A 17,073-nucleotide genomic window follows, 5' to 3' on the forward strand; every position below is an offset into this window, starting at 1 on the left:
TTGGTTACGCTCTCAAACTGGCTCTTATTTTTGATCATTTAAAGGAGCACCTGTTGTCATGTGACAAATCCAGAACTGATAGAAAAGGTTAGAACAGGAAGAAATCAGTCCACAGATCGACATGAAATTTATAAAGACTTTTGCAGTTTAATGAGAGATTATTTTCCAAAAAAAGTCTTGAAGCGATGTCTTTTGTTTAACAGTGCCAGTAAGAGCGAGCAGCTTGTTGGCTGCTCCATCAGGCAGCTGGGCCCCGCTTTACAATTAGTCTTTAGTACACAGGCTCAGCCAAGCATACCAAGGCTTGGGCTTAGGGTTTGCTTTCCTGCATCAGTGCTGGTGAAACCCCTCATTTTATACGCAAATATTTAAATGTTACAAAGAACGATTACTTTTTTTTTTTTTTTTAAATACTGTTGAATTGTGTAGGTAATGCCAATTTCGGTCAAGACACACGACCGTGAACCGGCTTGGGATGTAAAGGCCAGTCAGGCATTTCCCGGAAATCTGGAGGGAGCGACGCCATCCCAGCCTGACGGGCACCACTGGCGCTGCAGCAGAATGGCATTTCCATGCAGCATTACCTTGAGCTTCAATATTAACAGCGAAGTGAAGGTTTAGCTTCATAACGGGCTGGGCGGTGGGTGAGCTGGAACACAGCTCAGTGTGGAGGACATCTCCCACTTCACAGGCGCTGGAAAATCTGATCTGATGCAAGCACTCGTTTAATTACACTAATGGAAGCTCAGGCAGCCATTTGAAGTAGGAGGAGGCTCTTACTGAAAAACCGAAAGAACACGAGCAGCACATGAGCAGAGGAAGTGTCACAGTTAAGCTGTATTTACAGAAAACACCAGTGCTCCATGTCAGAAAACAGCCAGCGGACGTCAAATTCAGCGCCAAGGCTAGATACGTCCACATGGGTCTCACTTACACAAATAAATTATGTACTCATGATGAACAGCTGCTGAGGGGCATCAAATCAACGGTAAGCGGAGGGTACGATTCTACATTCCTATGTTTAAAAGTCAAAATCAAGGTGGCATGAGTCCTGGATCCTCAGTCGGCTCACGAGAGCATTTGTATGTGCATAGAAAACCAAAAAACACATCCAAGTCACCCTTTAACCCACCCCCCCACAAGCCCCGCCAAGTCCGAGCTGACTACAGGGAATCAGCTAGGCTTCGGTCTTGCGTGCCGGGCCGCCTTCTGCTGGGTCCACCTCAACGGCTCACACACGACTCGCAGGACACCCCCAAAGGGATTGGTCGTTTCTTCTGTCCGTCAATGAAATGCATAGAGCAGCAACAGTATGGTGCAGACGCCGATGACCCCGCCCAAGATTAGCGAGTCCCGCCTCTTCCTCAGGTTAATCCGCTGGATGAGGTTGTTGATTGTTGGGAAACGATCTAGATGGATTTGATTAAAGGAAAACAACTCAAGTATCAACTCAGTGGTCTTTTGGCATTTGATCTGAAAATCACAGTAACAGCCAAACCTCTTCTTTACAGTGTTGTATTCCCCTGGAAAATATGCAAATCTGAGCAAAACAAACATCTGCATGGCCCATACAGAAGGCAGCATAGCTATTTAAATAATGATCCAAGGCAGCAAAGGCGCCGATTCAATTTCAAGCCCCATATACAGCAGAGACACTGCCAGATTTACAGGTCTGTTTGCCTGATGAAGGGTGCGCATCCATATCGGCAAATAATTAAATGCCACACATAATGAGGCTGTCAGAGGCGGGGGGGGGGTGTCTTATCAGCTGCTCTTTCGAACAGTGCCGCTTCCATCACCAGTAGTAAGTGCAGGCGTGCAGCATCTTCACAAACGCATCAGAAGGATACTGGCTAGCGTGTTGACACGCCCCTGGATAGACTTCAGCATGCTCCTCTGGGACGTCATGTTCTCCTTGGTCGCCATGGCGATGCTGGAAGACAAGAAACAGCACAGCAACGGTCACCCCCCCATCCCGACTCTCCCCCACCCCAACCCTAACCCTACCCCTACAGTGGTCAAAATCCACTCAGCTCACAGCTGCACTACAGAGCTACACTAATCCCCGTTCCCACAGTGAGTGCCGAGCGTGACGTCACGTCTTCCAGGGAACCAGGAGCCCCAAAGCTCCCCCCATGGGGTCTCTGATCGCAGGCTGCAGCCCCTCCTCCCACGGCCAACACGCTGAAGGGGGTTTCTCCAGCTGGCATTTCTGGGGTTAACACCGCAGAGGCAGTATGAGGCGGACGGCAGCGTGGCATAAATCAGCTGTCGGTATCCTGCATTATCCGGCATGCTGACGGCAGCAATGCCCAGAGACAACCCCGCTGTGTGGGGGCAGGGGCGGCTCGCATGAAACACCCTCCATGGCGGGAAACTGCACCTTAACTGCCCCCCCCCCGCAAGTCACGATTCCGGACCTTAAACTACAAATGGCTTCTGATTCGAGGCAATCGGTGGCAGATACAAGCCAAGCGAGGAGCAAATGAGACCCAGTGGGGGGGCTGGGGGGGTAGAAAGACATAGAGAAGAGAGAGGGGAGAAGCTGAAGGTGGGATGAAGAATCAGGGAGCCAAGATCATAAAAAAAAAAAAAAAAATGGGAGGAGAGTCACCCAGGAAATACATACTGTAACGCTAATGTGTAATGGCTCACATCGAGCCCGCAAATTAGAACGATTTAGAGAAAAGCCAGTGCTCTCCATCCCCTGGAGGGGGGGGGGCATTCACGCATGCGCGTGACGGGGCAGGGTGGGTCTCCCTGGGGGGGCGGGCCGGTCCCGTGGACCCACATCGCCAGCCTCACATACAGGCTGGATCAGCTTTCTGACAAATTCTTCGGCACGACCTAATCGCATCGCGAGCTGATAGGTGGTGACTGACGGCCTCGCCGACATTCACAGTCCCTGCTGCGCTGAAACCGGCTCGGTTTCCCTGGAGATGCTCCACGGTAACCAATGCGGGAGCCCGAAACAGGGAGGGGCCGGGCAGAGCGTGATGAAGCAGGGCGTGTGCTCCCGCTGCACACCTCACGCTCCGGGACCGGCGGGTCCGCTGTGGACCTGCTGTACCGCGGTACGGCATGTACACCATGCCAGCTTTACTGTGACGTCCCCTCTACTTTAAATTAGTTCCACAGCCCCCAGCATTTGTGTGGATAAAGTCACTCATCGAAACGCTTCCTTATAGTCGATTCCAGGGCAGGCCCCCACAATCCCAGGTACACAAAAGAACGAGACTAAAATCATAAATCATGGTGACAGAATGTGTGTATATGCAGAGGCAGACACACACACACGTCTATAAGAGGGCAATGGTGAAAGGCCCACCTTACTCACATCACGCAGCAAGTGAGGCGTGCCTTACTAACCAGTTGATTAGTTCAAGTAAGGATGACCTGGGAAACTAAGCTTCACTGGATAAGAAAAAGGTGTGTGTGGGGGGGTTTGTATTTACCACACTGTGGGGACCAAAAGTGAAACTTTTTAGCTTGTGGGGACATTTTTCAGGTCCCCACAATATAAACCTCAGTTTTATAAAAAATCTGTTTAAGCGATCAAACAACAAAATTAGCTGAAAGGTCTTGTATTTTGTTTGGTTACTTATGGTTAAGGTTACGGCTGGGTAGGGTTAAGGGTATCATAGTTAGGGTTACGGTTATGTCCAGATAAGTGAATGGTGAGTCCCCACAAAGAGGGTGTGTGTGTGTGTGTGTGTGTGTGTGTGCGTGCGTGCCCTTACCTTATTGTGTCTTCAATCAGTCGATCTGAACTGTTAAGAAAAAGGAAAAACAACAGATGAGAGAGAGAAGAGTACACACTCACTGAATACAGGCAACAAGAAGGGTGTGGGTTCAAATCCCACAAGCGGAAGAGTGGTGCTCTCCAGTCAATTGGGCTCTAATTTCATACAAACACAGGCTGCAGCATTCAGCCTGCTGTGGAGAAAAACACGCATGGTGTGGTACTAACGCGGTAATGATGTGATTTAATCAGTCATGCGCAGGTTATCCGCCAGATGCAGAGACTGGGCCGCGCCCGCATTTGATCAGCACTGACCCACATACGCTCAAGTACTGTTCCACAAAGCTGCTTAAGACAGAGCAGATACGCACAGCTCACGATCTACACTCATCCGCATTAACTGACAGCAGGCATCTGTCAGCCATCAAATTCTGGTCTGGGGAATATCTGGGCTTCATAGACACATCAGGAAAAACAACGAAACAAAAGGAGAGAGACGTGTGCGACTGTACAAACCCACTTTTACAACATCGCTACAAACGATCAAAGTAAAAAAACATCCGTGTGAACACTGTCAGTCCCCTGGGATCCAAAAGAAGACGAGAGACCACAGGGAACACAGGCATCAGAACACACTGGAGGTTTACACAACTGCCTTCAGCACCAGCATCCTGACAAAGTGCACCACACGCATCCTTGCCGGAACATTCCGCCGACTATTAAAAACTGCGAAAGGAGCGGTGCGCCGTCTCGACTGCGCCATTTGCTCATGAATTATTAACGCTGCCGAGACTTCAGCATGACTTACAGAAGTGCGGCTCATCATGGTTAACAGAGGGACACACTCTGCGTTGATGAGGACATCCCCACTTCCGAGTACGGCTCTAATCTTTCTGCAGCGGGTTCAGCTCCTGGCCAGATTCCTGAGCGAGCAGGCAGCAAGCCGCGGCAGTAACATGATCGCCGCGGACGACGTCTCCTGCTGTGGTGCATTCTGGGAGTTTCAGCTTTGCCCGAACAGACCTGCCGCAGAGAGGTCGGGGAGACCGCCATCTGTAGGGGCTTGGCCCGTGCAGGCCAGCGAGGACTATACCGTAAGGCAGGAATATTCAATTATGAGCCTGGAAGATATCCAGCTCTCATTATGCCATAAAGATTTCAGAGAGGAAGTTAAATAGATTGAGCCGAAACAGCCTGGGAAATTGGGAGCTGGGCTAGAAGAGAGAGCTGGCCTTGCAGGGTGGTAATTACACTCGACATGAGGTGTGTGGGTGTGTGACCTTGACGCTGTGCTCCCGGAGGGCAGGCCGGCTCTCTCCAGTGAGAGGGGGACTGGTGCCAGAGGACCCCAAGTACCCGAGTGCTCCGGGGTGAAGAGGGCTACACTGGGAGGGGTAGAGATTCCTACTGCAGTCCCTGGAGCCCAAAATCACCACATCATAAACAAGCACTACTCTGTCAATCAAATCAATACCGGTAAGGCTTCCCACAGGGCTGGAGGGGGCAAATCAGCTGTAGCCCCTTGAGAGAAAGATGACCATGTGTGACAAGACAGAAACAAGACCCCCTCGCCCAAAACGCCACGACTCCTAAACCAAACCATGGTTATCAGGAGGCCCGAGGTGTGACAGTGAGGTCCCGTGTTTTTGGGTTTCGTTTTTCTTTGGGGGATGTGGCAGGTCCTAGAAGAAAGGCAGGCGGGTCTTCAGCAGCACAAACAAAACAGGAGCGTGATTATAAGAGCCGTCTACAGGGAAAGACCCCGTGACCCGCTCCCAAGAGGCTGGGATGCAGAGACCCCGACCGCAGTCAGCAATTTGCACAGTTTCTTTCTAATTGCTCTACATGGAAGAACATTAAGAGAGAATCACGCTTCTAGACCAGCCCTCCATTTTTCTTCATAAACTAAACAATGATGAATGTGGGGATTCCCAGGCCCTGCTGGTTCTAACTAGTCTCAAGGGAAGGGCGACGGTGACACCCCCAACACTGCAGCCTGCATACCTGCCTGGCCCCAGGCTGCGCTGTGAGGTAGGCGAGAGGGCAGTGCGTTTCCACAGCTGGGTGGCCCTGCTGAGCAGCACCGCTGGGGAGGGAAAAGCCGAGCTGGCAGGTTTGCGGAACACGCCCGCTGAGAGCATTTGCTTTGCGCTGGACATTTCTTCCCTTTAGCCGTGAGCTGACACTGCAAAAGCGGTGATGATGGTTCTTCAAAGCAGCCATTTAAAGAACCGAGGGCAACGTTACGTGGCAAAAATTATCGGAGAGAACTTTTCAAAGGGCTTTTAAAAGCCGCATTCTTCAGACTTTCAATCCCGCCACCAAATTAACGGGAATCGGTTTTATAATTTATCCCTGGTAGTCACACAAATACCGGAATCGTACGTTTTGCCCTATTCAACGATGACAAAAGGCATTTGTTTCTTCAACAAAGGCACAGATTCGTAATGGGAAGGTTGTCGGTTCAGTTGTAAGGTAACGCAGTATTGCCTCCGAGTAAATCTGAACTGCTCCCCATCTATATAATTCGGGACAAATTGTGAAGTGCTTTAGATAAAACTGTCCAATTATTCACTTTGAGTGCTTTGGGTGTGAAGAGACACCTAAGGAAGCAAACTGGGGGGGTTCGTTACCTTTGAAAATCAGTGGAAACCCCACCAATTAGTCCGAATCCAGAATATCATCAAAAGTGATAAACAGGGTGGGGTTTTTGACCCGATTACAAAGAAGTGCACAGGCTCGTTTATGGGAAAGTGCACTAATTAGCGTTTTCCAGCTCGGGGGCTCTGCTGGGTATGGCGGGGGCACTTTTAGAGTTGAGCTCGTCTGCCCATGCAGGGTTTAACCTATAACAATGATGTAATGATTTGTTTGGGTCCGCCTCAATGATGGAGCTCCCCCTAGCCTGATAACGGTCACATTACCAGCAGTACAGCACAGCAAACATCAGCCAAGCAAACAAACATACTCACAGGCATGAAGTACAGTAATAACCTAGACACTAGGATTGCATGATATTTATGCAATATTTATTCTTTCTGCGATAAATATTGCGATATTAGGATTTTAAAAAATCTAATTAGCTCAATTGCTCTATTGGTATAATTAATCATTCTTGAAAGCTGATTTTGCCAAAATATAATCGTAATGATAATTTAATCAGTACTAAACAGATCATAAACATTAAACTAAGGAAGCTTATCGCATATGGGAGGTAACATGAGTGACAAAATAGCGCTGGGTTAAATGGTTAGCGCTGGGATCAAGAATGATTGTGATTGGCGGTTCGTTCTGTGATCGACATGTTTGTTAGCTGCGCGTGCAAAGCTGAGTGTCGGCTCCATATCCAAAAACCTTTAATATAATTTTGGTCAATTTAGACAGACTTTTGTGGATTGTTTGACAATAAGAACAGTGTGACCTTTGTTCGTTTGGTAAAAACACCGAAAGCGGTGTCCACGGCGCTTCATTTGACTTGCATTCCTTGACATCGCATGTTCTGCCATGTGACTATTGCACATGCGTATATTACTCAACAAATGACAGCAGTTTGCATCTTCTCCCAATGATGTGTGGGTGTCCCGCAGTCCAAAGACGTGAAGTCAGGCAAGCGAGCATCTCAACATGGGCCGGACACTGACGCCCGGACTCCTACCCACGGTACTCAAAAAAATAATAATAATAATCCGATATCGATGAATAACATCCTGAAATGGCCTGTTCCACTCTCGCATAGCCAGCCTTGCGCAACAAGATCTAGCAAATAAAAACAAACATGGCAAGACCTGCTCCACCAAAGCTACCATCAAGCCAAAGGGAGATGCCTGGATGTGTTTCAGAAATACGAGTTGGGAAATCAGTGTCGATACACGGCCCTACTGTCAACCACTAACTTCCTCAGCCTCCAGGTCCTCGCTGCCGCATTACCACCACCACTGCTGCTGCTTTGAGGAGCATCAGCATCTTATCAGAATACCAGAAGTAGTCCCCCCCCCCCCCCCCCAACCCCACCTCAACCCCACCTAGCTGTTCTGCGTGGGAGAGGTTCACACTCCAGCTGGGCAGAGGGCAGGCCGCCCCTGCCCTGCTGTATTCCATCTGCCCGTTCCACCTCACCTCCATCCCAGGTGCTAATTAGCTGCAGCTTGTGGTCAGTATTCAGTCAAAGCGGGTGAAAATCTGCAGCCAGCGGGAGGGTGCCCAGCACCCCCTGGATATCAGGTAATGAGGCCTCTTGCTGTGATGGAGAGGACAGCACTTACTTCCTGTCATGTGACTTCCACTGCGCTGCCCGGCTTTCTGCACCATAGGGTGAAACTTTCTTATTCCAGAGAGGGGGAGAGAACCACATGAGCCGCGAATGGGTACAGGCCACAGAAAAGTGCATACATCCAAAGCACTCATTTCCTGCACTATTAAATCTTGAAATCCCAGAAGAGGCTGTCTTAGGGCCTAGGCTGGTGGGTTAGGTGTCAGAGCTCCATGAGGCTCTTAATTGACCATAATAGCAAAAAGAAAATGCAGACGCTTACTGCCCTGTGAGTCACGTTGCTGATTCCTCCAACAAAAGACTCAGACTGGTCTGTGAGAACTGGAAGAATTACAGCTGCGTGAACGTTGAGTTCAAACCCACTGACAGGCCTCCGGACCCGAGCCGCAGACAGGCCTCTGGGCCCAAGCCGCAGACAGGCCTCAAAAGGCCTCCAGAACCAAGCTGGAGACAGGCCTCAGGAAGGCCTATACACCTGAGCTGCAGACAGGCCTCCGGACCCAATCTGCAGTCAGGCTTCTGCAGTAATCAAGCACAGAAATCCCCTTGGTCTCCCTGTAAGCCACGGGGCATTGCTGACTTCACCCAGCGCCAACTGAAATACAGAGAGGTTCTGTGAACAGAGTGAGCTCCAAAAAGGGTACAAAGCTGGAAGGGGGGGGGGTGGAGGTTCGGCCCAAGTCTGTGGCCCGTTAGACAGCCTGTGCGAGACGGCTGTGGTCAGCAGTGGGGGACGCTGTATGTCAGTCATTGCCATGCAGTCAGATGAGGCCCAGAAACTGCTCTGAGGACAGCGGAAAGGCATGATTACGGGAAGTAGCAATGAACGACCACAGCCGTGGGAGCAGTTCCAGTAACAGTCTAATGGACTGCCCCGCCCGGGTCTGATTCATTCACCGTCAGCCCTCCTCTGTAAGCGAGGTGTCACACGGCCAGACAGTTGCCACATGGAGCCGCTCCCCGCCTCTGGCCGATTGCAGACAACGTGCTCATAGTCCAATTCCAGCAGCGTCCCCTCCCCCGCTGCCCAGGCCCACACCCTAGACGTGGGCTTTCATCCCACAGGCCCCCCGGCCACATTTTAGGTGGAGAACACTAAAGCTACCTGGGGAGAAAGAGCGAGAGGCACAGCAGAGTGCAGCGAGCTGAAGGATGGCATAGGCAGAGTTCCCATGCAGTATGTCTTTCAACACCAGCATTCACTCCTTCGAATATCACATTACACCACTAAAGAACAGAGTTCTCACAAGTCATTTCCTCATAAAATCCATCAGCACTGAACCCACAAATCTAAAATGACATGTACCACAGACTCCAATGTCTCCAAGGAATACGGACGCATCCGTAACCCTGATAGGAACCTCCTCCTGGTACAGCGCTCCAGACTGTGATCAAAATGAGTGTGAGAACCAAAGAGCGGTCCCGAGTAGGGTTGGGCGATGGCACCGAAATGGTCAACACACTTGGTGGTCTATAACGTGTACTGTTGTTCTGTTCCGGAACAACTTCATTCTTTTATTTCGATTTATATTAACACTGTACGTCTTTTACAGCTACTAACCAATCAGAATAATGTAATTATCTGAAGTCACTGAAGGTAGCTAGTTCAAATGCAATGCAGGAAATTAAGATAATAACATCTAGGATGTGACTATCAGCATTCATTATACTTTTAACATTAAATATCCCCAGTTAAATGTGCAGACCGAGAAATGGCAAAAAAAATGTTAACAATATAATGATTAGGAAATATATGAGAGAGAGAACGGCAAAGGCTGCTCTGTAGCTAAGTTTTAACCCTCACTTTCACAATACAAATAAAGTCTGGCCCTCTCGTTTATTGAGAAAGGTGCAAATCGGGTAGATGTAAACATTATTTTTGTGTGCGCGCCTGGCAGACATGGGGCTGAACATTCACAATGTCTCTCAGCATTGCCGATCAGCCCTACCCCAGTCCCAAGACGACGCAAGTGATGATTACAGTGCAGGTCCACAGAGGGGGGAGACGGAGCCAACAGAAATACCACTTTCACCCATAACACCATGCTGCACCGAAAAAAAGGGATGTGACCAAATCATGCGCTGGTGCGACCAACTGAGAAAGCTGGCAGCACCAGTCCTACCACTAGGAAAATTAGTCTGGAGTCTCCCTTCATCACGCAGGCCTGGGACACAGTACTAATACCATCAGGGAGGCTGTTACACTTTTCCGGGGCACTGCAGGGACCAGTCATTTTCATTTTATTATTTTAATGGGACTTTCAGCAGTAATGAGCTCAAGTTCGGCCGCAACGCGACAGACACCCCCTCTGCACTCACCACAGCTAATGTATTAATCGTCAACCTCGATGGCGTGACGCTCGGTTCCTGTTTATGCTGGCTGGGTCGATTAGCTAATGACAGAGAGCAGCCTCAATACAGACTATTAGATAGGAAAGAAGAGTCATTCGAGCCCAACGGCAAGACCCTTGCCGGCCAAGTGGGGAAATCGGGCCCTAATTGGGCAACCATAAGCCACTCCCAAAGCCAGACAATACTGTAGATGTCTTGCTTAATGCGTCCTCAGTACGACAGAGGGCAGGATAACCATCACTAAGGAACTTGGACACGGGGTCATCGACAGTTTACAGATTAGCTCTGTTTTCTGTGGGGATTGGACAAAAGGTACCAGATGCCTGCACGTGTGTGTGTGTGTGTGTGTGTATGTGTGATTTTAGACATCCCAAGCTACTTACGTCTGACCTTTAGGATTCATAAGGCTGCTGCCAGTTTAATTAAGAAAAATTATGGCACTTAAAAGAAAAATGAAAAAGAACTCAAAGATTTATGAATGTTTTCCGCTAAATTCAATTTCCAAATGAAAATAATTAAGCATTAATTACCCTTTACTTCAAATGAACCTTTAAAAATGCTTTGGCAGAGAGCATTAAATCTCCTCAGGTAAGACACAGAACATTAAGTCACTGTGATTTACAGAGCAAACACTCACATCCAACGTACTAAAAAAAAACACGACAGGCCAACGGAGGCTAATCATTTCTGGGTTTTTCACCCAGCACTCAGTTACAGCAGAATGTTACTGCTGAGGTACTGTTTGCTTGCTGTCATCACAGGAGAGACTAATGCTGAGCGTGGGTGCTCAAAGGGGGAGGATGCACTGACCTCCTCAGGTGCTCGTGCTCCTTCAGGAACAGCTCCGTTCGCCGGTTGTTCACCCCAGTGCCGCTTTTGAAGGTCCTGTTCCAAAAGCAGAGAGGAGGCACCTTTAAAAGCGCAGCCATGAACCATGAACACACAGGCACCTCATACTCACCTGCTTAACACCGACAGACATCCTGCACACTTACCACGAAGGTTTATTTTCAAATCCACAAAAAAATACAGTCCTGTTAGTCACAGACAACTTAATGAGAAAGGTGTATGTAAGATCTACACAGATACAGACCTCTGATTTTAAAGAGAAGCATTTTTGTGACCCAGAATATCCAGACACCTCCCTGCCCTGGATGCCTGAACTTCTGCCCTTTCCCAGGTCTGCATCAAGTGTGGGGTGTAAAGCAAGGGCAGGCAGAATGCATTTAGTGTGAATACGGAATAAATGCAGTGCCACGGAGAGGGGGGGAAGGTAGAGCGGAACCTCGACACGGAGAGGGGGGGGAAGGTAGAGCGGAACCTCGACACGGAGAGGGGGGGGGGAAGGTAGAGCGGAACCTCGACACGGAGAGGGGGGGGGGAAGGTAGAGCGGAACCTCGACACGGAGAGGGGGGGAAGGTAGAGCGGAACCTCGACACGGAGAGGGGGGGAAGGTAGAGCGGAACCTCGACACGTAGAGGGGGGGAAGGTAGAGCGGAACCTCGACACGTAGAGGGGGGGGAAGGTAGAGCGGAACCTCGACACGTAGAGGGGGGGGAAGGTAGAGCGGAACCTCGACACGTAGAGGGGGGGAAGGTAGAGCGGAACCTCGACACGGAGAGGAGGGGAAGGTAGAGCGGAACCTCGACACGGAGAGGGGGGAAGGTAAAGTGGAGAGGAACCTCGACACGGAGAGGGGGGAAGGTAAAGCGGAGAGGAACCCCGACACGGAGAAGGGGGAAGGTAAAGCGGAACCCCGACACGGAGAGGGGGGGGAAGGTAAAGCGGAACCCCGACACGGAGAGGGGGGGGAAGGTAGAGCGGAACCCCGACACGGAGAGGGGGGGGAAGGTAGAGCGGAACCTCGACACGGAGAGGGGGGGGAAGGTAGAGCGGAACCTCGACACAAAGAGGGGGGAAGGTAGAGCGGAACCTCGACACGGAGAGGGAGGAAGGTAGGGCGGAACCCCGACACGGAGAGGGGGGAAGGTAGAGCGGAACCCCGACACGGAGAGGGGGGGAAAGTGGAGAGGAACCTCAACACGGAGAGGGGGGAAGGTAGAGCGGAACCTCGACACAGAGAGGGGGGGAAAGTGGAGAGGAACCTCAACACGGAGAGGGGGGAAGGTAGAGCGGAACCCCGACACGGAGAGGGGGGGAAGGTAGAGCGGAACCCCGACACGGAGAGGGAGGGAAGGCAGAGCGGAACCCCGACACGGAGAGGGAGGGAAGGCAGAGCGGAACCTCGACACGGAGAGGGAGGGAAGGCAGAGCGGAACCTCGACACGGAGAGGGAGGGAAGGCAGAGCGGAACCTCGACACGGAGAGGGAGGGAAGGCAGAGCGGAACCTCGACATGGAGAGGGGGGGAAAGGTAGAGCGGAACCTCGACACGGAGAGAGGGGGGAAAGTAGAGCGGAACCTCGACACGGAGAGGGGGGGAAGGTAGAGCAGAACCTCGACACAGAGGGGGGAGGGTAGAGCGGAATCTCGACACAAAGAGGGGGGAAGGTGGGGAGGGACTTAACCAGGACCCCAGGATGATGACAGCCTGAAACATTTATGTCTCCATTGTCCTGCAGCAAGCAGCCCATCAGCCTTAACAGAAGCCGCCAAAACGGAAACACTGGGAGCAAGGTGCTACTCGGATGACGCCTACAGCTCTCAGAGTGAAACTGGAGCTCCCAAAACACACTGCAGAATGGCCCAGTTAGACATCTCTGTAAACCATATTAGCCGACTAAACATTATAGCTTGTTGGGACATGGCATAGACTGAGGCAGGAGCGGCACCTAGTGGCCAAGGTGGGAAACTACTCTCAGAGAAATAAGATTTAGATATGAGTATTACATTATTGAAATAACAAATTCATAGAACATAAAAGCAATTCATTCTCTTTTTGCCACAAATCTGCAGTTTTAGTTTCAAATCCCATTCCTGAGAGAGTGTCATCCAGAGACATTCCATTCCGCAGGACACTATTGAACTTGAACAAAAATACCAGGCTGTGAGTCTGAGACTTTGTCCTTAATGCCTTAGAGCAGAATTGCGGCCCCAAAACATAAGTGCTGCCTAGTGTACCGCTAACTACACAAACCCAGATAATCGCTGCCTGAAATGGATAGGGGTGAGGGAGAGTCACGCATCACGCAAGCTGCACTCAACCAGCACAAGGGGGCGCCAGCATGAACAGCAGCAGCCAGCTGAAATTAGACTTCGGCCCCCATCCTGCTTGAGCCGGCACTACCTTAGGTATGCAGCCATTCTTCCCCGCCACCTCTTACTACCAGGGGGCCAGCAGTGTCTCACAGCCGCCTGTGAGTGACACGAACACATAGGCTAGATTTTACACAGAGCTGCCATTACACACACAGCATGGCAGAAAGCAACAGGGTCACAACACTGAGCCCAAACATGCGGTATGAAGCCAAGCGGCACAGGACCACGACACTCATCACAATCAATCAGATGGATATATTCTGATGAGATGATACACTAATCGTCTATGATCACTTAGTAATACAGCTTTCAGGGTTTAAACGACAAGGTTCAAGGCCATGTGTCGTTTTAAATCTCTACTTTCAGCATTTTAAGAGAACTGCACTGAAGCTGCCTGCTCCATCTTACACTCACAGCATTAAGCAAATCCAATGACCAGTTAGAGACCTCAGGCCCAAACCTGCCTTACAGGAGACCGACTTCACCCCCCACTAGATCCCCCTGAAGTGCTCCAGGCCAAAGTGGGTGTTCAGCTCCAAGGAAGGAAGAGCAGAGTGCAGAGCCGGCAGCAAAAGACCAGTCTTCCTGAAACCCTACACCAAGCGAGGGCTGTGGCCAATGCAGAGAGAGCTCTGTTATTGGTCATGTGGTACAGCGAAGCACAAACCCTAAGCAAGGCATCCACTTAAGACAAGCTCATAATCACAGAGGGAGCTGGAGGAAGCACAAGATCAATATACCATTAAAAACTTCCTGGATGAAAGAGTCTCGTGTTTCACCTTCAATGGCATCCCTCACTTCCCACACTCCTCTGAGTGCGAGCACGGGAGGCCAGTCACAGCAGCGGGTAAGGCAGCCGGCGTCGGCAGCCGGGAAGCCAAGCCCTGACAGACACTCACTCGATATCCTTTCTGACAGATCCGAGTAGGTCCTCCCTTTCTCTGATGGTCAGAAAGTTGGCTTTGGTTTTGTGGAACTCGTGTGTGTAATCCTGAAAACAGAACACGGCATACAGAGAATGAGCAGCCCATAAAAGGAGTCATTATGAAGATTCACTCAAAAAATACCCAGTGATGCAAGATAAAATGAGGATAAATCTTTCTCTAGGGAAGATGTTTATTAAAAACTTATTCGAAAAGTTTTTAAGTTCATTCAGAAATGCCTAAGAAGGGCTGCATATATCTGGCCACGTAACAGCAAGCAAACAAACTTTCAGTCAAAATTATCAATACGTGACAAAATATAAAAATGAAGTTTGCACTTATAGGGGCTTTAATTATAATATATCCACCAGCAGCATTCTTTCGGAAATGTACCTCTATCTGTTTAGAGCACACTACCTGGCTGACAAGGCATGATTAATTCTACCTAAACGCATACATTATTGTTAGTCAGTTTATTCACCAATTTAAACATATTAGTGTAGGGTTACAAAATTCTGGGAATTTTCCATTAATTCCCATATACTCCAGCTACAAATCCTGTACTGGCTCTGGTAGTGTCTATGGAAAGTTTCCAACTTGGAATATTGCCTATATTCCCCAGCTTAACTTCCCATGGAATGGAAAATTTCTGGAAATGTATCGCCCCTTTGCAACCCTACGTTAATGATGCTTTAACAGACACAGTCCCACTTCTCAATTGGTAATGATGTTCCCGCACGCTGTCCACCCTCGTGCTGAGAGAGCATGTGTGGGGTTCCCATTAATCATGAGATCAGCATGCCACTGAGGTAGCTCGCACAGACACACATACACTGGTCAGTGAAGTACGGCGGAAGGAGACAGATAAAGTCAGACGAGGGGAGCATCATGGAGATAAACAAGGACAGCAGTGGGGTGACAGTTAAGAGGACTCACCTGCAGAATATCTCTGTGTCTCTGCAGGGTGTGCATGAGGGCTGCATTCTGTGATGTCACCCCAGACGTGCTGGCGTATTCCGCCATCTTGTCATTCACCCCAGTGAGCTAAGGAGGATACAGGAATATCGTGAGCTCTCTTGCCTGAGTCCAGCACTGTGGCTGCCATCAGCACTAGGGTTACCTTGGCGAGGAGCTGCTCGATCTCTACAGCCATGGTCTCAAACATCCTGTCCTGGGTGGAGTTATTGAGGAGGGGTGTGGTGTCTGAACTGTCCAGAAAATGGGGGGGGGGGTTAGTTCAAGACCTCTGTTGAAATTTAGACCTGATAACGTCATCCAAAGAAGAACCTTGAAGAGGCAGGAGCCATCCATCAACCACCTGATGAGGAAGTGACAACCCTTCCCTGGACTTCTCTTACTGACTGGGAGGGGTGTCTGTTACCTGTCTCCGCGGCGAGCATCCCGTGAGCTGCTGTAACTGGTGCAGAGCTTGCTGAATGAGATCAACTTCAGGTCGAGCTCGTTTTCCAGTTGTCTCGCCTGCTTGCGTAGGTCTGAAACCCAAAACCAGCGAAATTAATGTCTTGTCCAGCCACAGCGGCGCGGCATGGGGAGAATGGGTCTTGAATGAGGGCATCGGGGTGAAAGCGGTTCGGAAGATTGACATTAAAGACCCCTAGCAATAAAAGCTGATGTTTCTATGTTATTATTAAAGACAATTAAGAGGAAGCCTGTGACATATGCAAAAAGAAAAAGTTTAAAGTAGCCAATGGAGTATGATAGTTTCATAGTCTAGACGGCAGCTTCGGGATTTCAAGCTTAAGACCAAAGCAACGAAGCGCCGGTGGCAGATAAACGGGTAAACCAACAGGTAACCCGGTCGGGGCGCCGGAGTCGGAGCGTTGAACCACCTCAGGGCCGAGCGGCATTTTTGCGGGTTATGAGCTCGCCTCGGCGCCCTCCAATTGGCACGCTTTCGGCGGTTTATCAGAATCCCCAGCATCGGAGCTCACCTTCCCAGTAATTGCTGTTTCCTCCCGCCATCTTTGTTGTCCAACGTCACCAAAGGCAGTGAAGAGGAAGCAGTCAGTCGTCACATCCGTCCGTCACGAGTACACCCGAGCACAAAGGGCGGCGCGAAGACGGCAGCGCCGCTGTGTGGTCCGCGTGGCAACTAAGACATGAATTACTTATGGTGTTAAATTAGTGACAAAAGTCGTGCGCATAAAAACCACGCGCGCATGCGCTTGCAAGCAGAAAATCCATGCTCTCTACGCGATTGCGCAGCACTCCCTCGCTCGGCGTTAAATTAGTGCCAAAAGTCGAACCACTCGCGTGTGTGCGCTCGCGTGCTGAAAACCCATCCCCTCTACGCGTTCGCTGGACCCTATCTACGCGCTCGCGTCTGCACAGCACTCGCTCGCTCGACAGGAAGAATTTTGACACTTTGGAGGCGGGAACAGTGGCTAATGGATCCGCGTCTTTGATTGTTTTTGTTTATATTGACTACGATTAGCTATTCGCTTTGGTAGAAGATGAAGATAATTGACCAATGGATGTGGGATTCACACTGTCATGATGTCTTACACTGAGTTCACATCTTTTAGAGATTCTGTTTTCATATTCCA

At 50.0% G+C, this 17,073-nt stretch overlaps 1 protein-coding gene across 1 annotated transcript; it reads right to left on the bottom strand.

The window, feature by feature from the left end:
- Positions 1-124: 124 nt before the first annotated feature.
- LOC125711682 (Golgi SNAP receptor complex member 1) lies at positions 125-16,613 on the bottom strand. The gene is made up of 9 exons (XM_048980868.1): positions 16,459-16,613; positions 15,888-15,999; positions 15,627-15,714; positions 15,443-15,550; positions 14,483-14,574; positions 11,175-11,249; positions 3,741-3,770; positions 1,851-1,933; positions 125-1,409 (listed from the first exon to the last, which is right to left on the bottom strand). The coding sequence occupies exons 1-9, from the start codon at positions 16,487-16,489 to the stop codon at positions 1,285-1,287; spliced, it is 744 nt and encodes a 247-aa protein (XP_048836825.1). The 5' UTR covers positions 16,490-16,613; the 3' UTR covers positions 125-1,284.
- Positions 16,614-17,073: the final 460 nt, after the last annotated feature.

This window comes from Brienomyrus brachyistius, chromosome 17, assembly GCF_023856365.1.
Source record: "Brienomyrus brachyistius isolate T26 chromosome 17, BBRACH_0.4, whole genome shotgun sequence".
NCBI lineage: Eukaryota > Metazoa > Chordata > Actinopteri > Osteoglossiformes > Mormyridae > Brienomyrus > Brienomyrus brachyistius.